We start from the raw sequence: 22,653 nt of genomic DNA on the forward strand, positions 1-22,653 counted from the left end.
CCATGTTTCTGCAGTGCTTGTGTGTGAAGCTCAAAAGAAGGGCTCATGTGAAAAATGTTTATGGAAACCATATATTTTTCTTATATAATTAATAATAATGGTAAAAATGTTTTAGCAGTATAGATGGGGTGAAAATTAAAGTTCCTATTCTCTTTTTTTAACTTCCAGATACTATCTTCAGCATCAATCACTGCCCTTAGTTTCCCGAAACTTCAGTGAAACCTTTTGGTATATGGATATATAGGGATTTCCCAATGGCTAGTTGTAAAGAATCTGCCTTCAATGCAGGAGACACGGGTAGACATGAGTTTGATCCCTGTGTTGGGACAATTCTGTGCAGGAGTAAATGTCAACCCATTCCAGTATTCTTGCTGGGAAAATCCCATTGACATCAGAGCCTAGTGGTCTCAGTCCATAGGGTTGCAAAGAGTCAGACACGACTGAGCACACATTATTATAGACATATATATTGTTTTTATCAAACCAGTCAATCCGAAAGGAAATCAACCCTGAATATTCACTGGAAGGGCTGATGCTGAAGCTGAAGTTCTAATACTTTGGCCACATGATGCGAAGAGCCAATTCATTGGAAAAGACCCTGATGCTGAGAAATATTGAAGGCAGGAGGAGAAGGGGATGACAGAGAATGAGATGGTTGGATGGCATCACCGACTCAATGGACATGAGTTTGAGCACGCTCAGGGAGTTGGTAAAGGACAGAGAAGCCTGGCGGTCCACGTGGTTGCAAACAGTTGGACACGACTGAGCAACTGAACAATGTATACATAGAGCTGACTCACTGGAAAAGACCCTGATGCTGGGGAAGATGGAAGACAAAAGGAAAAGAGGGTGGCAGAGGGTGAAATGTTTAGATAGCTTCACTGACTTAACGGATACGAGTTTGAGTAAACCCTAGGAGATAATGAAGGACAGAGAAGCCTGGTGTGCTGCAATCCATGGGTCTGGAGAGTTGGACACAACTTAGTGACTGAACAACAATAACATATATACATAAAATATGTCTATGTATATAAGACATATATCTAGTTATCACTTTGATATGACTAAGAACGGGCGTCTATATATGACTCAAAGATAAGCTTCAGTAAAAATGCCATCTGCAAAGCAAAGACACTGAGTTCATAGTGACCAAGTAGCCTAATAAAAGAGATGTTCACCTTAGAAATACTCACCTATCAATTCCTGCTTTGCATATTCAAGGGTAAAATCCCAATTGTGTAAGAACGAAAGAAAATTTCCTTGGGAGGTGCTGCGATTTAAGTTCATGAGCATAATTTTAAAATAAGTAAGCTTTTTCTATATGCTACTCTTAATTCTCTGATCAGTTTCACATTATTTTCTCCATTTCAGCAATGACAAAATTGAGGCGAGACTTTAAGTTATGCCCAAGGTAACAAAACTAAATAAATGAGCTTGCTGTTAAAGCTAGATTATACATCCAAGAGCCTTCTTTCCACACTTGCCAAGAATTCCTAAGTTGTGCGTTTATCTTGTTAGTGTTTACATAACACCAAAAGTCAGTAGTTCCAGCATCATGAGAGGGTCCATAGCCCCGTACATGTTGAATGATGATAAGACATTTATATAATTATAAAATTATAAAATTTCATGAACAAGGTAGAAGTTGGTTCTGATTGTACTGTGCACATCGCTGATAAAAATATTCCCCACAACTTTTATTTTTTATAGAAGATCTTTTGACAAGCATCAAGGCTAAAATGACTCAAGATTATAATGGCAATGTGATTGACAGGGGAGAAAAATAGGTGAGAAGAAAAGTGAGAAGAAAAACTTTCAAACAGACAATTCTACATGATGAACAAAATGCCTATGGACCGCATCCTAGGACACTGAATTTTTCTTTAACCCTAGAACCATGGGATTAATCAATTTCTTCTAGGACTACAGATACACAGGAGGGAGCATTTCGTCCTTTTATATATTTTTTTGCTCTATATTTCATTGCCTGTATTTGTTTTGTTCAGTCATTCATTCAACAATATTTATTGATCATAACACCACCTTTTAGATATTTGACCAAATGTTGATATTTGAATAGTAAACAAGACACAGCTCTTGCTCTTATGAAACTTAAAATCTAATGACAGTATACAGACAATAAAGAAAAATTTAAATTAAAAAAATGTATAATAAAACTTTATATAACATTAAGGCACATAGGAAACATTAAAATAGTGCGTGAGATTCCCTGGTGGCTCAGAGGGTAAAGCTGCAACCCACTCCAGTGTTCTTGCCTGGAGAATCCCTAGGACAGCAGAGCCTGGTGGTCTGCTGTCTACGGGGTCGCACAGAGTCGGACACAACTGAAGCGACTTAGCAGCAGCAGCAGCAGCAATGTGGGAGACCCAGGTTCCATCCCTGGGTCGGAAAGATCCGCTGGAGAAAGAAATGGCAACCCACTTCAGTAGTCTTGCCTGGAAAATTCCATGGACAGTGGAGCCTGGTAAGCTACAGTCCATGGAATTGCAGAGTTGTCCACAACTAAGCAACTCCATTTCTTCCCAGCTTATGAATGTGTTAACTGAAAAAGAGAAATACGTGCCAGGGAGTGTGGATGTGCAATAATAGTACCGATAATCACTTTTCACAGGATGTGCATTCAAGTGTTACAGGAGGTAGGGTGTCAATGGCTATGTAATTCTGTATTACAGACAATTCTGCAGTTAAGCAAACAAGGTTTGTTTTTTTTTTAAATGTAATTTTAGAAAGAGTCTATTAGGTTAAGCCCTAAATAAAGCCAGTTAGCACTATGCCTGACACAAAACTTATACTAATAGCCCAACCACGAGCTCAGTTTTTCTGCTGTTTGAAAGGAGGAAAAATTTGTAATGTACCAGAACCCTTCCATTAATCAAAAGAAGAATTTATGCCAACAAAGGAGAACTCTGAGACCGAGGCAAAATTGTTTAAATAAGGGAAAGGACTGGGAAATATGAAAATACGCAATATTACAGTGGTTGGAATAGTGTCATGAAGATAGCTCAAAACACTGTATTTATCCTATACTAAGTTAGAATGCAGAGTTTTTAGACAAATGCATTGTCCTAGGACAGTAAGAAAGGACAATATTTTAATGTGTTTATATTATTGTACCAAAGTTAAGCCATTTTTTATTTTATAAAATTAATAACAAATACTAGTAAAAACAATAATTATACCAGTTTGAAATGATTAAATTAACCACCAGATGGAGCTCCATGAATTCAATGTATATTTTCAAAAATAGAAAATTGCTTAAATTGGTCAAGTTAGGAAAAATTACAACATATTTTTTCCTGAGCAGTTTTGGCTAATTTCCTTATCTGCAATGCTAAGAGAATTTATGAATCATAATAGATGGTTCTTATTGAAGACAGAATGCCAAATTTCTTGATTAGTGTATTAAAACTTTTCAGTTTTTAATAGAAATTTAAATCAAAGCACTTTTGCTTGTTACTTTATAGTTTGTTTCAAATACATATTCCTTTGTATATTGTTTAAAGTGTGAAACTATAATTGAAACTGAGAACAAATGAGAAAAATCTATTAAAGCCTGCCTATTATTCCATTTAGTACTGCTTTTTAAAAATGCTTACTTTTTTCCAATTTGTTTGTTTTACCCCAGAACCTGAAATTAAAAAAGATGAAAAGATGTCCAAAGCAGGTAAGGAAACCTTGTAAGATTTACCTTTTAATATATATTTTGTTTATCATGAACAAGGCTGGTGTTACGATCAGGCTGTCCAAGGCTGAAAACATTGAAAAATACTTTTATATTTCATATATTTTCATTGTAATAAGTAATAAACAGATGTATGCTAAAATTAATACGGGTTCTGTTTTCTGGTAGCAGATTTTAGTTGTTTGTCCAAGTATTGGACCTGTTGACATATGCTGTTCCTTATTTATCTAGTGGGCAACTGAATACTGTTTTCAAAGTGCTAAGGGGACAATCTGAATTTCAGAGGATGTAGCCAGATTGTGACAAATGCCTAAATCTTATAGTTGGTTGAACCTTATGGAATCGCCTACACTTGAACATCTAAAAAACAGTAGTTTCATATGGTTTAACATAAAAGTTCAATCATTTTCTCCCTTACTAATTGAATATCCACATATTTTAGGAGAGGTAATCCATTGTATTACTGACCTTTAATTTGAAAATAGGAATTCTTTTAAAAAAGACTTCCTGAAAATTTTTGTGAGAAAAGAAGACAAGAGATTAGCTGGTCATTTTTTAAGACAGATCTTAGAAGAAGGAACTTTATAGAATAAAGAACAGGAAGAAAACACTAAAATTCCTGATGAAAACTTCTTTTAATTACAATCTTTCTAGGGCTAGTCCATTCCAAATATTTTATATACTATATGAAGATAAAGATATAAAATATCTCTGTGAAGATGTTTATGAAGATATCTATACACCTGTATCTACTACATATGCAAATGAAGGTTATAGCTACATCTCTCCTTACAGTGAAAGTGATACAGTGTACATGCAGGCATTCATATCAGTTCAGTTCAGTTCAGTCACTCAGTCGTGTCCAACTCTTTGTGACACCATGAACTGAAGCATGCCAGGCTTCCCTGCCCATCACCAACTCCCGGAGCTTGCTCAAACTCATGTCCGTCAAGTCTCTGATGCCATCAAACCATCTCATCCTCTGTTGTCCCCTTCTCCTGCAGTCAGTCTTTCCCAACATCAGGGTCTTTTCCAGTGAGTCGGTTCTTCCCCTCAGGTGGCCAAAGTATTGGAGCTTCAGCTTCAGTATCAGTCCTTTCAATGAATATTCAGGACTGATTTCCTTTAGGGTTGACTGGTTTGACCTTTCAGTCCAAGGGACTCTCAAGAGTCTTCCCTCATACCACAGTTCAAAAGCTTCAATTCTTTGGCACTCAGCTTTCTTTATGGTCCAACTCTCACATCCTTATGTGACTACTGGAAAAACCATAACTTTGACTAGATGGACCTTCATTGGCAAAGTAATGTCTGCTTTTTAAATATGCTGTCTAGTTTGTCATAATTTTCTTCCAAGGAGCACATATCTTTTAACTTCACGGCTGCAGTCACCATCTGCAGTGATTTTGGAGCCCAGGAAAATAAACTCTGTCACTGTTTCCATTGTTTCCCCATCTATTTGCCATGAAGTGATGGGACCACTATCTTAGTTTCTTGAATGTTGAGTTTTAAGCCAGGTTTTTCATTCTCCTCTTTCACTTTCATCAAGAGGCTGTTCGCTTTCTGCCAAAGGGTGGTAGTCATCTGCATATCTGAGGATATTGACATTTCTTCCTGCAGTCTTGATTCCAACTTGTGCTTCATCCAGCCCAGAAATTCATATAATTGGTTTTAAAATATTTGCATATACTTGAGCACATTTTTGCACATTCTAGCATGCATTTAAGTAATTCTTGCTTCACCATTCCATGTATAGGTTAAATATTAACCTGAATTATTTTCATTTGTACAAAAAGTGCTGCCAACATATCAAAAGGAATTGTTTAAGTGTTTTTGTATTTTTAATGAATGAACATAATCATTTGAGTGACTTTATAAAGTCTGAAGGGCTTCCAAGGTGGCACCAGTGGTAAAGAATCCACCTGCCAAGAGACACAAGAGACGCGGTTTGATCCTTGCATCAGGAAGAGCCCCTGGAGAGGGAAATGGCAGCCCCCTCCAGTATTCTTGCCTGGAGAATCCCATGGACAGAGGAGTCTGGTGGGCCATAGTCCATAGGGCCACAGACTATATGAGTGACTAAGCCACAGCATAAAATCTGAAAGTATGTGTTCTGTGGATGATAAGTGAAAAATTAGCAATTTTAAACAGTGAATAAAGTGCATGATAAGGACAAAATGATACATTGAATCTTAACATCACAAGTTATAATTGAGCTTTAGATATATTTACAAAAAAAGGAAAAGCTATGTATAAAAATTGCTCTCCTGTTGTTAGCAGGCTTACTGGTGTCAGCGAAAAATTGCTGGTCAGTTAAAAGTTGCATCATGTCACCCATTCCTATAAACAACACTGTATTTTATGGCTTATTTTACTTTTGATATATTATGGAAAAAGTAATATATGCACTATAAATTCAATCCCATGGACTGCAGCACGCCAGGCTTCCCTGTCCATTAGCAACTCCTGAACTTGCTCAAACTCGTGTCCATCGAGTCGGTGATGCCATCCAACCATCTCATCCTCTGTCATCCCCTTCTCTTGCCTTCAATCTTTCCCAGCATTAGGGTCTTTTCCAAGAAGTCAGTTCTTTGCATCAGGTACTTTACATTAAATATTTTTGTCTTTTTTTATATTACGTTTATCTTCATGTTCGTAAAAGGAAAGAGAAATCAGAACTAATGACATATTTTATTATAAAACATGATCAATTCACAATTTATTAACAACATATATTATGCTAATATCACTGCCATATGTTAAGAACTGTGCTTGGTGAAACAGAGTTTTCTATCCCAAGAGTGTCTAACCAAGGACATAGACATGAACTATTGAAAGATGGCTTTCAGATAATTAGTTACATTAGTGAAGAGTCTCTAGGAGTTTAGAGAGAGGGGACATTCCTATAGTCTGTGCTAATCATTGAAACTTCAGGGAGATGATGGCTTAAGCTGGGATTTTAGGAAGGTGACTATAAAGCATGGTGGAAGCCAACTTTATAGAAGAAAAATATGAATTTTACTCTCTTGCCATTTGCTAGGGATGTGACTTAAATTACTTCATGTTTCTGAGTTTCAATATTTTATCTATTGAATAAACATCATTACACCCACCTGATAGAGTTGTTAATAAGAAATTGAGTTGATGTTTTCTATTTGATTCAGATTCTATAAATGGAAGTTATATTCAGGAGTTAGTCAGAGGCAGGGATGAACGTGACTTGAGAAGACAGTGAGAAGAGGACCAAGAACCAAAGGAGATTCCAGGGGCCACAAGGAACAGAGGATACAAGACTGCAGCAGTGATGTGTAGACATGTGAGCATGGTTCTGGAAATCTAGAAAACTGGACTTAGGAAACCAGGGTGAAAAGTCTGGATGGTTAGAAGGTGAATGAGAAGAGAGTCACATCCTAAGTCTTATAATGCCATGCAGGGTGAAATTCTACATGAAGAATTTTGAATCATAAATTCAACTCAAGAGCTTTGATAGTAATCTAGTATTGTAAAGGTAAGTGAAATTGATAGGGAGAGAGAGGCAGCAAGAAGGAAGTGACTTGTTTACTTTAAATATTTTTTTTATGGCCATGACTAATATTCTGTGTGAAATTATTAGGAATTAGGTTTTTAAAAATCGCAGGACCTAGCGACTCATTAAAAAATACTAATAACATCTTGTTATACACCCTTTCAATTATTTGAGTATATACAATCACAACCACACTCTATAGTGTAATTCATATCACTGCTTTTGTAAGTGTCAACCTATCTCACAGGAGGAGGCTAGAAATTGATGACACTAGCAAAAACGCCAAGGTCTCAACCTTGAAAGGCTGGAGAAGGTGATCGAAGGTAGAAGTCGCAGAGGAAATGCAGGCTGGGGGGAGAGAGATGTGCTATCGACACTGGGCAATAGGGAACTTTCACTTTGATTCCTCACACTATGTATCCATAAGTTTAGAGGTTTGGAGTTAGAAGCCAGAGCTGATAAGGATTTCTTCAAGAAACCGGAACTTGGAGAGAAAAGAGAAAAGAATGAAGGGCAGATTCTTGGGAAAGAAAAAGAACAGGTCAAAAAGGAGAGTGTGTTACCTGGAAGATGGGGATACAGTGTATCAGCATCCTAAAGGCCAGACACTTTCAAGAAAAAGCATCAATAGAGAAATCAATAGTCATAATGTCACAGGAATGTCAAGGGGCATGATAACTGAGAAAAGCCCTTGTATTTAACAAAAATCTGTCATTTTATGGCCCTTGAAGGCATTTTTATTTTTTTATCGACGTATAATTGCTTTATAATGTTGTGTTAGTTTCTGCTGTACAATGAAATCAATTGGCTATGTTTCCCTGGTGGCTCAGTCAGTAAAAAATCTGCCTGCAATGCAGGAGACCCAGGTTCAATCCCTGGTTCAGGAAGATTCCCTGGAGAAGGAAATGGCAACCCACTCCAGTATTCTTGCCTGGGAAATCTCATGAACTTCTGGCAGGCTACAGTCCACGGAGTCGCAAGAGTCAGACATAACTTAGTGACTCAACCTACACCATACATACATATCCCTCCCTCGTGGACCTCCCTTCCACCCTGCCCCCACCCCACCCATCTGGATCATCACTAGAGAGCATTTTTAGTAAAGTGGTGGAAGCAGCAAGCAGCTTAGAGGAATTAATAAGAGAATTTCTCAGTAATAAGTGCAAGTAGAACACCCAACTACTTTTTTTCAGGAGTTTGCTGTTAAAAGGAGGCAAAATACTATATTCCAGCAGGTGGAATCAATGAGCTGTGTTTGTCATTTTCGTATTTGTGATAGGGTGGAGCATTCTAGGGAGAGGAGGAGCATGAAATCCAGAGGGAGATATTAATTCCAAGCGAGCTGTCCCAGATCAAGGGCTGGGATACACAATATAGGTGGAGGGCATTAACTTATTGGTGAGGAAGAAAATATACCCCCTCTCCCAGCTTTGAGAAAACATTGAAAGGATAGATTAAATTAAAGCTGAATGTCCGTGAGGATGCTTCTGCTTAATACTCTTTTGTCCTATAATCTCTTCTGAAAGGTGACTGCTAATGGGTTCATTGCCAAACACAGGGCATAGTTTCCTTTCTTCATATTATACTAACCTTAGATAATATCTGACCATGTTCATAATCTCTATTCATCAAAAGAAAAAAAATTTTTATTTGGCAGAAACTACAACATTTAACCAACAGAGTTAAAAATAAAACAACAACAAAAGATGACAACATTTTTTAAAACTGAATCAACATTGTAGCAATTATTTATTTTTGACAGGGCATATGGGGCTTCCCTCGTGACTCAGATGGTCAGGAATCTGCCTGCAAAGCAGGAGACCTGGGTTTCATCCCTGGGTCAGGAAGATCGCATATTATTAAGCACTAAATTCTTTGGTTTTACCTCCCGCCCCCATTGAAAATGATAGCAAATAGGACATGCATTTTATTAGGTAAGTGGAGAATAGCTAAATATTCTTTTCAGGAAGCAATAGGCATTAATTATAAGTAGTAATGTAATTAAAAACAAAAATATTTGCATATGTAATATTTTTTATTTATCAGGAAAATTAATATTCATAAACAAAATCTTCAGAGTTCTATTACTGCATTTCTTACTGCCTCGTCAACATTTTCACATGCTTAATTTGCTTGCACGTCATTTTATTTAAAAATTGAACTTAGTATTCTTTACATTCCCTTTATTTATTTTTTTTGGTCTCAAAAAATGGAACTCATTGACTTAGAATTCAGTTACACTGACTTAAACGTCTGAGTTATTTACAGCTAGCTTCTTTTTCAGAACCCAACATACAGGTAAATACTAAGTTATATGTCTCCCAAATTTAGTCTCTCCTTTTTTCCCCTCCTGGTAAGATCCTAGTTCTCGTTCTCACCATCTCTTGCCTGAGTAAATATACAAACCATGGTTTAATCGTCGTGTTTCCATCTTCGCCTCAAAGATCTACCACAAGCCCATGCTCGTCACATTTTCTATGTGATGTCTGTAGGGGCGCAGTGTTAGGTTCATCGCCGCTGCATTATGCCGCCCCTAGCGTATTTCTTCGTGGGGCTTCCGTTTGTCCAATCTACCACCGCAGCCCCACCACAAAGACATTTTAAAGAGATCACCAGTTCTATGAATTTTCATCTATTCAGTGATTTTTTTAATATTCTGCTCTCACTTCAGCTCCATATCAAAAGCATCTTACCTGTCTGCCTTGCCTCCAGTTTTGGCAACTTGGTTTTTCCCCCGTTTCTCTATCTGTAAATACACACCACACACTTCTCCAGCCTTGGTCTTGTTGCACATGTTTTTCTCTAGCATATCGTGTGATAGCCAAGTTTCTTGAATGGATTTCTTCTAACTTTGTGTCTCAGCTCCTATATTATCTTCGCTGTGAGCTATGCAGTCTTCTCCTTCTCAGAGGAGACAGAAAGTCACGCAAAAGCCACCACAGCTACAACAGGTCACCAAAATTATCCTCATGAAAAGGGAGGCATTGGTTAATTTTTTTTTAATCTATTTTTGACATATGTCTAGGCTTCGTGGTATAGCACATGCAGAGACAGTTTTTTTAAATGTGAAAGAGCAACAGAGGCAGGATGATATGGAGAGAGGAGCTCTAGGACAATAGATATGGAGTGATTTACAACTAACCAAAAGTTCTGAGTCTTTCATTTTTTGTTGCTGTTGTTCAGTCTCTCAGTCATGTCCAGTTCTTTGCAACCCCATGAACTGCAGCACACGAGGCTCCTCTGTTCTTCACTGTCTTCAGGAGTTTGCCCAAACTCATGTCCATTGAATCTATCCTACCGTCTCATCCTCTGTTGCCCCCTTCTCCTGCCCTCGGTCTTTCCTAGCATCGTGGTCTTTTACCATGAGTTGACTCTTTATATCAGATGGCCAAAGTATTGGAGTTTCAGCTTCAACATCAGTCCTTCCAGTGAATATTCAGGACTGATTTCCTTTAGGATTAACTGGTTTGATCTCCTTGCAGTCCAAGGGACTCTCAAGAGTCTTCTCCAGCACCACAGTTTGAAAGCATCAGTTCTTCAGTGCGCAGGCAGCCTTTTTTATGGTCCAATTCTCACATCTGTTACTTCCAGAAAAAAAAAAAAAACATAGCTTATTAAATAGAGTTCTCATCAACAATATATTCCCTAAGCAAACAGACTTATTGTTGAATCATGTGATATAATGTATGTGAAAGTGCCTTCAAGAACTATGAAAGCAAAAAAATAAATAAATAAAAAAAAAAACATGATTATCGTCTATAACCTTGATATTCAAAGGGTGGTTCACAAAATAACATCAGCATCACCTGGTTGCTTGTTAGAAAAGTAGACTCTTAGGACCCATCAATAACTGCTGGATAAGAATTTGGATTTTTAGCAAGTCCCCAAAGTTATTAGTATGCACATTAAAATTTGAGAAAGTCTATTATAGAATTCACAGGCATCTATGATTGCCCTTATCTCCAAGAAATACATCAGTCTTCTCTCCATAAACTTGGCTTATGCAAAGTGCATATGTGTTTTTGAATGGTTGCTTTCTAACTAGCAACAAGGGCCTCACACTTTCTGAGCACGGGTTGGCTTAGGTCATCCAGGAAGTGACTGATTAGTCAATCATTCCTTTCTCCCGGCAACACACAGGCAAATGGGCACTGCTTGTACATGCGCATTCATTTGAGTTTAAAATTAATAAATAAATAATAAAAAAATAAATAAACCAATTTTGCCTGAAGGACATGAATGTCAAGGGTAAGCAGTCTTCTTATTTTACCAGCTGGCTAAGATATTGACACAGTGGGTGAATGACTCAGTCAAAGAAAACAGGATGTCCTTCTATCTATCAGTTATCAAAGTATCTCTGGCCTATATCTTTTAAAGAACTTGGTTCCAATTGGTTACTCTATTAATTTATGTCTATCATAATGTAGTATAAATATATTTCAGTATTTTTTTAATTTACCATAGTGCAGTAGATCAAAGTTAATACAATTTTTTAAGTAGTAACAACATTGAGTTTTAAAAAGAAGAAAAACTAAATGAGAAAGACTAAAAACAATGTGTTACAGTTAGAACAATGAAGATATGCCAACACAAATAATAAATTTATACACAGGCATTGCTATCTCAAAATGTCCTTTTATTTTTCCCCACATCAAGAAGACAAAAAATTCTACTGTAAATTCTTGGAGGAGGAGGCAATAATTGTCTTTTGGGTAAAAAAAAAAAAGTATTAAAATTATGCTGGCATGGAAACTTAACTAATCACTGAGAAGTGGCATTAGTGATAAATGCTTCTTAAATATCCCTATAGACAACCATGCAAATGCAGTAGGTCAACCATTGTTCCTACTGTAAACTAATATTTATTGAGTTGTCAGTAGGTATGTGTCATTATAATATTCTGAAAGGGATTATTACCACAAAGAAACCAAGAAAATTGAAATAATTTTTTACCATGTAAGTTTAAGGATTGAATGCCAACTAATCCAAATCCTGGAAAATGAAAAAATAACCAATATTGGTGGAGTACTTAATTAATAAATCAAGAAGATTTAATCATATACATGCATAATATAATCAGTTCTATAAAATCTTGTGACTTAGGTTTCATTAATTTGCTCAAGTTACAGGCACTATTACCGGAATAAAAATAAAGTGAACTCCCAGGTTACAAAATTCACAGGTGGGATGACCTAGCTTCTTTCAACATATTAATGATGACCACACTCATATACTCAACTTAATTTCTATGGCAGTGAGCAAAGTACTTAGAATTTCACAAGTTGTCCTATTTAACTTTAAAGTAACATAAAATATAGTTTACCTTCCTTTTGCCAACACATCACAGATAAATTAAGTTGGCCAAACCTGAACAAACTTTTTGGTCAATTCAACATAATTGTTTTCTGCCAAATTTCGAGCCTCAAATACAGTATTATCATTCTATTCTCAGTAAAATATAAATAGAGATGATGGGGGCAGTGGTGGAAAAAAGAAGTTAAGAGTGGTAGTATACCTATTTTGAACTGAAAGCCTAAAGCAGTTGTTAGATAAATGTGGATGATACTAACTGATAACAAATTGGGGTGGTAGACTCTATGTTCCTTAGGGCAGGAATTTGTTGGTTTATTTCATTCGTACATGTGTCTGAAATAGTTCCTTGCACATAGTAAGAATACAGTAAATGTTTTTGAATGAACAAATGTAGTAAGAATTTAGTTGTTCAGTCAAATGGATCTGGAAGCTTGTCTCCTAATTTGTTAAAATGAGAAAGTGAGTTCATGAGGGTTACTATAAATGTTACAGTATTTTATTGAAAATGCTTTTAGCCTGGGTCTGGGCACCTATAAACATTTAGTATGTTAGCTATAAATTATGCTAATAAATACATGAGACAATTTTCCAGAATTAAAATTTAATAGTCTTTTAAAAATCTGAGATTTTTTAAGTGATTGGCTTTCAGATAAGCAATTTTTATTTTGTGGAAAAAAGATATAACCATTTTCCTGTTTGACCTTTGGATGTTGACCACTTCTGTATTAAAATCTTCTCTTTTTCATTTATAATAATGACTTGAGTACTATAGTCTTACGTTTTTCTGGTGAAATGTATCTTCTAGAGATTGGGAGATGAAATATGTCTTAGCCAATTCAATCAATCAAGCACAGTCCCATTAGTCACTTCTGAATCAATCTGTGACAGGTACTATTTTTCTCAGCTGGTTGAAAGATTCATGCTCCATGAATCCTAGGAAAGCCCTCTCTATCAAGAGAAAAAGGAAAAATAATGATGGCTTCATTTAAAATTACTAAACTCTACTTATGTGTTAGTGTAAACAAAGCACCACTAATTCGATATTTCATCTTCTTTAGAGATATTTCTTTAATGATATGTATTTTAGACTCCTTAAAAAGACATAATTTTTAGTTTTAATGGTTTCTCCAGAAAGATTTTCTTCCTTCTGTAATTTATGGTAATAAAGAAGTGCTCTTTTTGCCCTTTATGTAAAATTTTCACTGAAAATTCTCCTTCCCAATTTCAACCCACTCCAAAAACTAATTGGGGAAGGTGGTAGTAATGAGATTTGAATTGAGAGCTTTAAGGGTGGCAAAAGCAATTCACTAATGAAAACTTTATTACTTGCCCCAGAGGAAGTTGATGATCTGTTTTTCTAAATTAAAAAAAAAAAAAAAAACTCGAGAGATTTTTAAACACTTGCCTGTTAAGAAGTCAACTCTATTAGAAAGATTTCTAACTGCAGGCTAATTTGTGAGTTACTCTGATAGAATATTACAAAATTTACAAAAAGTTCAGTTTTCCCCCATGTTAATATATTGCTTAGTTTATATCTTCTTTGCTATTCTAAAGTATACTAGTTTTATTAATTAATTGAGCCTGTCCTCAATCTCTTTTTGATCCAAAACATCTGAAGAAAGGAAAATGAGACTATGTGGGTATAGTTAAAATGAAATAATATTAACTACTGTCTCTTTTATCTCACATCCCTGGTTTCAGAATATAATATTCTAGAGCTCTGGAACTGAAAATATGACCAATAACTAACATGGCAAAAATAATGGTTCCTTTGAGGCCATGCCTGTCAACTTTAAACAGGCCTATCCAAATTCAGACATTTTAATGTGTTCTCCTCACAAATCCTCCACCCCTAAACCATGCCTTAATCAATGCCCTGATCTTTAAACTAAGGATTGAATCTCACTGAGCTTACATCATAATGGGGGCCCGTTTCTTACTGTCTTACTTTTTCCCCTAAGACCCACTTAAAATATCAGGATGTAATGAAAGGGTGCTTAGGGTAATATAGTTTCAGTTCAGTTCAGTGCAGTCACTCATTCGTGTCCGACTCTTTGAGACCCCATGGACCACAACACACCAGGTCTCCCTGTTCATCACCAACTCCAAGAGCTTACTCCAACTCATGTCTATTGAGTCGGTGATGCCATCCAACCATCTTATCCTCTGTCGTCCCCTTCTCCTCCCTCCTTCAATCCCTCCCAGCATCAGGGTCTTTTCAAATGAGTTAGTTCTTCCTATCAGGTGGCCAAAGTATTGTAGTTTCAGCTTCAGCATCAGTCCTTCCAATGAATATTCAGGACTGATTTCCTTTAGGATGGACTGGTTGGATCTCCTTGCAGTCCAAGAGACTTTCAAGAGTCTTCTCCAACACCACAGTTCAAAAGCATCAATTCTTTGACGCTCAGCTTTCTTTTTGGTCCAACTCTCACATCCGTACATGACTACTGAAAAAACCATAGCTTTGACTAGATGACCCTTGTTGGCAAAATAATATAGTTCAGTAAATAATAATTAAAACATGCTTGTGCCAGGTGGTGCTAATCAATCTAAAATGCTCTTCAGTGCATTTTATATTCCAGGCCCAAACTACACAATAGTCACATCTAAACATAGTATAATTTTTTCCTTTTCTTAGATAAAATAATCACGTTAATAAGAAATCCCTTGCACAGACTTTCACATGTTTTTTCATGTATCCCAAAGCAAAGTGATCACAGTAAAATCTGAAAAATATTCTATGTAGAGAAAAAACTGGAAGATTTCTGTTTTGATAATATGTTTTATTGCAGGGTCACAAAGTTAAAGAACTCCATTTTTGTAACCTCTTTCCAAATATTTTAGCAGCATCTTCAATGGGTCATCAGTGGGAATGTGTTTAGTGTGTGTATTACTCAAGAGAGCAACCCTCCATTGATACAGAATTTAATGATCCCTTGTTCACCTGACCTGCCTCTTGAGAAACCTATATGCAGGTCAGGAAGCAACAGTCACAAGTGGACATGGAACAACAGACTGGTTCCAAATAGGAAAAGGAGTACATCAAGGCTGTATATTGTCACCCTGCTTATTTAACTTCTATGCAGAGTACATCATGAGAAACACTGGGCTGGAAGAAACACAAGCTGGAATCAAGATTGCTGGGAGAAATATCAATAACTTAAGATATGTAGATGACACCACCCTTATGGCAGAAAGTGAAGAGGAACTAAAAAGCCTCTTGATGAAAGTGAAAGAGGAGAGTGAAAAACCTGGTTTAAAGCTCAACATTCAGAAAACGAAGATCATGGCCTCTGGTCTCATCACTTCATGGGAAATAGATGGGCAAACAGTGGAAATAGTGTTAGACTTTATTTTTGGGGGGCTCCAAAATCACTGCAGATGGTGACTGCAGCCATGAAATTAAAAGATGCTTACTCCTTGGAAGAAAAGTTATGACCAACCTAGATACTATATTCAAAAGCAGAGACCTTTCCAACAAAGGTCCGTCTAGTCAAGGCTATGGTTTTTCCTGTGGTCATGTATGGATGCAAGAGTTGGACTGTGAAGAAAGCTGAGCACTGAAGAATTGATGCTTTTGAACTGTGGTGTTGGAGAAGACTCTTGAGAGTCCCTTGGACTGCAAGGAGATCCAGCCAGTCCATCCTGAAGGAGATCAGCCCTGGGATTTCTTTGGAAGGAATGATGCTAAAGCTGAAACTCCAGTACTTTGGCCACCTCATGCAAAGAGTTGACTCATTGGAAAAGACTCTGATGCTGTGAGAGAATGGGGGCAGGAAGAAAAGGGGATGACAGAGGATGAGATGGCTGGATGGCATCACTGACTCAATGGGTGTGAGTTTGAGTGAACTCTGGGAGTTGGTGATGGACAGGGAGGCCTGGCGTGCTGTGATTCATGGGGTCACAAAGAGTTGGACATGACTGAGTGACTGAACTGAACTGTTCATTAAACACAATTATTGTGGACTATATGTGAGATAATAAACAAGCGTAAAGGACACTAAAGAGTTTCAGTCCTTGCCTAGTGAATCTCATAGCTTATTTGGGAAAGATAAATGAGTAAATAATTACTAAGCATTACAAATAATAAGACTGGGTAGGGAAGATCCCCTGAAGGAGAGCATGGCAACACACTCCAGTATTCCTGCCTGGAGAATCCTAGGGACAGAGGAGCCTGGAAGGCTACAGTCCGTGGGGTCGCAGAGTCACACATGAATGAAGTGACAGCACATATAGCACACACAAGTGTTGCAGATGATTACAACGCAAGGAGAGATGGTTTACACTGGATATGTAGAGCACAGATCAGGAGCATTTAACCCGCCATGAAAAGCGGTCAAGACATGGTTTACACTGGATATGTAGAGCACAGATCAGGGGCATTTAACCCGCCATGAAAAGAGGTCAAGAAAGGTTTTGTGAGGGAGACAAGAGCTGAGCTGTCTTAATAAATGAGCATGGTATGGTGAAAGGTGGCTAGAAGCGGGGAAGGACATCAGATGAAAAGAAGACTGGAGGATGAAAAGGATATGTGAGGCTATAATGGAGGCACAAACTGAGAATGAAACAAGTGGAAGTACACTCAAGATATGTTTAGCGGATGGAAGGAACAGGACTCTGAACAACTGAATAGGGATGGCAAAGCGTGGAGAAGAATACCGGGTGACTTCCAACTTCCTGGTTGAAATTGTTGGTGGAATGCGGTACCATTTACAAAGATAGGGAACTTGGTTATAGGAGAGAATAATAGATCATGATTCATTTTTGAATTTATTAAGTTTGAATTTCCTGTTGATATATACATTTTTCTTTAGAAAGTTAGCTAGGTGGGTCAGTAGTGGAGTAAGTCCATTTATTTTTTTATATTTTTCTCCAACCTTTCAAAGGATAGGTTTCATATCTAGAATTGATACAATTTTCTATGCCCTTTGAATGAGTTCAACCAGATCTAATTTCTATGACTTTCACCAGAATTAAACACTTTTGTAATAATTCTGTTTCAATTAATAGGTAAGTTCTATAGGCTAAGTATTCCTGGGGGACTGAAGTGCTTAACATGTACTAAGTCCTGGGTCAGCACTTGCTGAATGAATGATTGAATAGTTGAATAATTATGGTGTGATATTTATGGTGTGGTATCACCACTATATTAAGTCCTACATTAAAAAAAGACTTCAAAATGATTCTATTACTTCTCTTAACTTTCTTTATATTGCTTTTCTCTTGAAAGTGAAAGTGAAAGTGAACTCACTCAGTCGTGTGCGACTCTTTGCGGCCTGGGGGACTGTAGGCCACCAGGCTCCCCCGGCCATGGGATTCTCCAGGGAAGAACGCTGGAGTGGGGTGCCATTGCCTTCTCCAGCTTCCTCTAATCTCTCATACCTGGTCTTGGGCCAAACAAAACATTTGCTGCTAAATAGTTATCAACATCACTTTAATCTCTCTTGAACGTTAAAAGTAGGACTCAAAGGGTCCCTCACCACACATTTGAGGCAAGACATAAACTATTTAGGAGGCCTTGTGAGAACAGAATTGTCACAGGCAGGATGCCTGAATAACTGAAAAGATTCCATAGAAATTTATTGTTAGTACAGCTTCAAGAAGTTTAACAAATTGATTGGTGCCTAGAAGACTCAGAGAAGGCAATGACGCCCCACTCCAGTGCTCTTGCCTGGAAAATCCCATGGGCAGTGGAGCCTGGTAGGCTGCAGTCCATGGGGTCGCGAAGAGTCGTACACGACTGAGAGACTTCACTTTCACTTTTCACTTTCATGCATTGGAGAAGGAAATGGCAACCCACTCCAGTGTTCTTGCCTTGAGAATCCTAGGGATGGGGGAGCCTGGTGGGATCGCACAGAGTCGGACACGACTGAAGCAACTTAGCAGTAGCAGAAGACTTAGGACAATGCAAAGCCAATGAAGCTGGGGGGAAAAAAGTGTTTCTGTATATAAATTTCTCTGGATTCACGTATCCATGAAAGTACGTAACCACAGTAGACCTTAAAGAGCTTTCCAAACACTACATCAATATATGACTTTTAAATTTAAAGAAAGCCATAAATAATATTTTACTTCTTGTATTCCATAATGCATTTCTCTCTATTATGAAATAAAATTATTCTGGAAATTTACTTTCAAGTGTTAAAGGCAATTCTTGCTTACCAAATGGTTTCTAGAGGACTAAAAGCTTTTTTTAAAAGCCTTAATTGTATTTTGTTTTCCTGATTTCCAGCACTACATAAATAATGCTAATTCTCTGTTTTCATTAAATCTCAAAAAATATATTTGTGAACACTAAATAAATAATACTGTTATTGTTTCAACCAAGTAACTTTACACAGTACATCTGATAAGCTGCCTCTATAGGAAAAAGTTCATATGCAAATCAGAGAAGATTTCCTTTTAGGGTTTTGCAACGTATTTTATATATTTAACATTTATACTTTTCCATTTTAATTTTGATAATTAAAAGTTTAAAAACTTATTGAAACATGTAGCTAAATAGTGACTTCTAGTAAAATGTAATAGGATCTTTGAACTGATTCAGGCATGTATAAAAGTCATTATAACATTTCCTTGCCTCCTCCAAATGGCTTGTTTACGCGACACATATAGCACAAAGTTTAGATATTAATCTCCAAGTCAATTTAAAAGCCAAAGTGCCTGTTAAGTAGTTCTTTTGGGCTAAGATATATGTCTACAACAGAACCATTTTCTGCTCTGTACTAAATAGCTGTGTTAGAGATATATCTGAAACAAAATCACAGGTCTTAAAAATAAGGTTTATTAATCTGCCTTATACTTAAATGTGCTTCCACAGCAGAAGAGCTATCAGGAATTGAGTAAACAGACTTACTGAAGAGCAGTAAACCTAAGAGGAGTTAATGCTGCAGCATTTCAGGTTGACCATCTAAACTATGTCTCCTAGTAAAAGTGATCTACTATTTAGATTTAAATTCATATTTAATGTAAATATATTATTTTAAAACCTGGATGGTATCTTAGACATCATCTAATCTAACTGTCTACATTTATTTTCTTTTTGGAAAAGGAGAACCAAACAAATTAAATGGCCATGCCAAGGTTCCACAGTAAATGAGTGTCTGAATGAGAATTAGACCCAACACTTAAGTTATCTTATCACTGCCTGTCCCAGTGTCCTACAAAGTAAATAATTTCTGATTGTAGTAGGTCAAAATTTTATTAATTTTGCCAGATATTACTTTCAAGATTCCTTTATGTATAGATATAGATAGGCAATTTTTTCTTTTATGTATATAATTTTAAAATGCTGTGACTTTTATCATTCATGTGTCTAATATTTTAGAATATGTTGGCTCTTAATTTGTTTCCTTTTACTTTCTTTTTTCATTTGTTGAAATATGACCATTTATTCTTTTAAATATATGCATTGTAAGGGTAGAAATAGGAAATACTGCACTGACATTTTTAATACAATTCAATATATTTAGATAATATAGAAAATATAAAAGCTACAATAGAAACAGAAAAATCTAAAAGCTCCATAAGTAAAATGAACAAATATATTTATGTCTGTATATACTTACTATATTGCTGCTTACTATTTAAAATGTATTCTGTGAATGTGGAGTCAATTACTACTTCCATGAGAACATCAAAGTTATAATGATTTGGTTTTCTTTGTAAAAATAAAATATTCTTGTTTTAAGTGAATTTCACATCACACTTTCCCGATCTCAATCAAAAACATCTGAGTAGAATACTGCTGTCATATATATTGAAAAGTTGGCACATTATAATCAACATAAGCATGTTCTTTTTTTAGCTTACCCATTTATGTCTCAGTCGATTGAAGGCTTTCTCTGATTTTAATTAAACTATGTTTGCTGAAATATAAGATACACCATTAGCTGGAATTCAGAATTGTAAAAAAAAAAAAAAGCCCTAGTTTTTTTTGTTAAATGAATGCTATTAACAAATGTAGTCATGGTTATCAAACAGTGGTTCTCAAACTTCAACATGTATCAGATATACCTGATAGGCTGGCCTACCTCTAGAGCTTATGATTCTGAAGGTCAGGGATGGGACTAAGAATTTACATTTTTAAATTCCCAGGTGGTGTGACTGTTTGAAAACTGCTGCCTTAACAGTATGCTCCTCCAAAAATAATTCTACACTTGTCCTTATGTTTATTTCAGCCTAAATATGGACCTTAGGAAATATTTAGGTTTAGACCATGTATAAACAGACACTTACTTGCATTTTATTCATTCATATATCTGCAAGTGTGCTTGCCTGTGAAGTACCATCATATAAACTGGTATTATATACTGTCATAATTGAATGTATAAGATGAGAAAGTAGGAAGGTAAAAGAGCTAAAGAATATTTAGGACTGACATTGGCAAGGTGGTGATATAGGAATTTCTAATGTTCATTTCCTCTCAAGAAACTTCAGTCCAAACAACTATCTGTGTATGAAAATAACTTCACAAGAGCCAAGGATTCTGAGGGATTAAAACACCTGAATGAAGCAAAGAAATAAGTAGATACATTGAGGAGCATGGGAAAAATAGATCCACCTTCCCTGCGCTCCCCTTCCCCAAGCCTGGGCAGCCCATCCTCATAGGAGGAGAGTGACATGAGTCTCACCACAGACCCCAGAGCTGGTCTGAATAATCAATAAGATTTAGCCAGATGAAGAAGGAAGATGAATGTTCTAGGCAGTAGATTATGCTTAACAATGACCATGATATCCAAAACATAATGTTGGTACATAAAGGGGAAAAGTTGTGCAGCCATATCAGATAATGCTTTCTGAGGAAGAGATAGCTGAACCCTAATAAAAAAATGGAGGGAAGAAAACTCTGATAGAAAAAAAAAATTTTTAATGGAAATGTTTCCATAAATTGTGAGATATTCCCTTTATAAAATGTAAAGGGGATGATTCAGTATCAAGATGTCTGTTCTTCCCAACTTGATCTATAGATTCAGTGCAATTTCCATTAAAATCTCAGCAAGTTATTTTGTGCATGTTAACTAAGTAATTCTAAAGTCTACATAAAGTGAAAGCGAAGTCCCTCAGATGTGTTCAACCCTGCGACCCCATGGACTGTTGCCTACCAGGCTCGTCTGTCCATGGGATTTTCCAGGCAAGAGTACTGAAGTGGGTTGCATTTACATGGATCAGAATAAAATCCAGAATCGCCAAAACAAAACTGAAAAAAAAAAAAAAAAAACAAAGCTGATGGGCTGACAGTACCCAACTTCAACACTTACTGCAGACTGCAGTAGTAATATTTATATTTCTTCCTCTACCTCAAGTAGTTTCCTTATGTGCATATGCTGGTCAGTACTTGCTGAAGACTTGAGGGAGCCTTCCACAAATTCCCCAGACTTTATCTCTTTTCTATCTCTTTCTAGTATCTTTAGCTTCCTACTTGACATTATTCTGGTGCTTCCCTGGTAGCTCAGACAGCAAAGAATCTGCTTGTAACCCAGGAGACCTGGGTCGGGAAGATCCCCTGGAGAAGGGCATGGCTACCCACTCTAGTATTCTTGCTTGGAGAATTCTATGAGCAGAGACCGTGGTGGGCTACAGTCCAGGGGGTCACAAAGAGTCAGACATGACTCAGCAACTAACACTTTATATTCTGACCGCTGACCTCTCATTGCCTTGGTTTCTCAAGATTCCCAGCTAGATGTCACCAAATCCGCTCCGTGCCTGCACTAACTGGCTGCACCTCCTCACAGCATTAAGCTGGGATAATCATAGAGCACACGTCATTTGTTTTCCATCACTTAAGAGTCACTGCCCTCTTATTGTCTGTTGTCCAGCCTTATTGTATATAATTTTCTTCTGTTTCCTGTAGTTTCAAGTATGAAAACGAATCAAGTCCCTTTATTTTATCTTAGCTAGGAGGGAAAGTCACTAGGACACTTTTAAGAATGAAGAGAATGGTATAAATGTTTATCTTATTATAGTAGAAAATGTTATGTTCTTCCTTCCCAGAAGACAAATGAACAGAAATTTGGAAAGAAGAAAGTGATCCACATAATTACATGTTTGTTGATATTGGAAAGTAAGGAGAATTGGTGACCACAGATGTCTAATAAATATAACATTGGGAATA

General features: G+C 36.7%; 1 protein-coding gene across 50 annotated transcripts in view; it reads left to right on the top strand.

The window, feature by feature from the left end:
* TRDN (triadin) overlaps positions 1-22,653 on the top strand; it is a 409,007-nt gene that overhangs the window by 336,705 nt on the left and 49,649 nt on the right. For all 50 annotated transcript variants that reach the window (XM_069599059.1, XM_069599060.1, XM_069599070.1 and 47 more), the window contains one exon: positions 3,647-3,685. In XM_069599059.1, coding sequence (XP_069455160.1) covers positions 3,647-3,685 — 39 coding nt within the window. The remainder of the gene's footprint in view (positions 1-3,646; positions 3,686-22,653) is intronic.

The sequence above is a fragment of the Ovis canadensis genome, chromosome 8 (genome assembly GCF_042477335.2).
Source record: "Ovis canadensis isolate MfBH-ARS-UI-01 breed Bighorn chromosome 8, ARS-UI_OviCan_v2, whole genome shotgun sequence".
Lineage (NCBI taxonomy): Eukaryota > Metazoa > Chordata > Mammalia > Artiodactyla > Bovidae > Ovis > Ovis canadensis.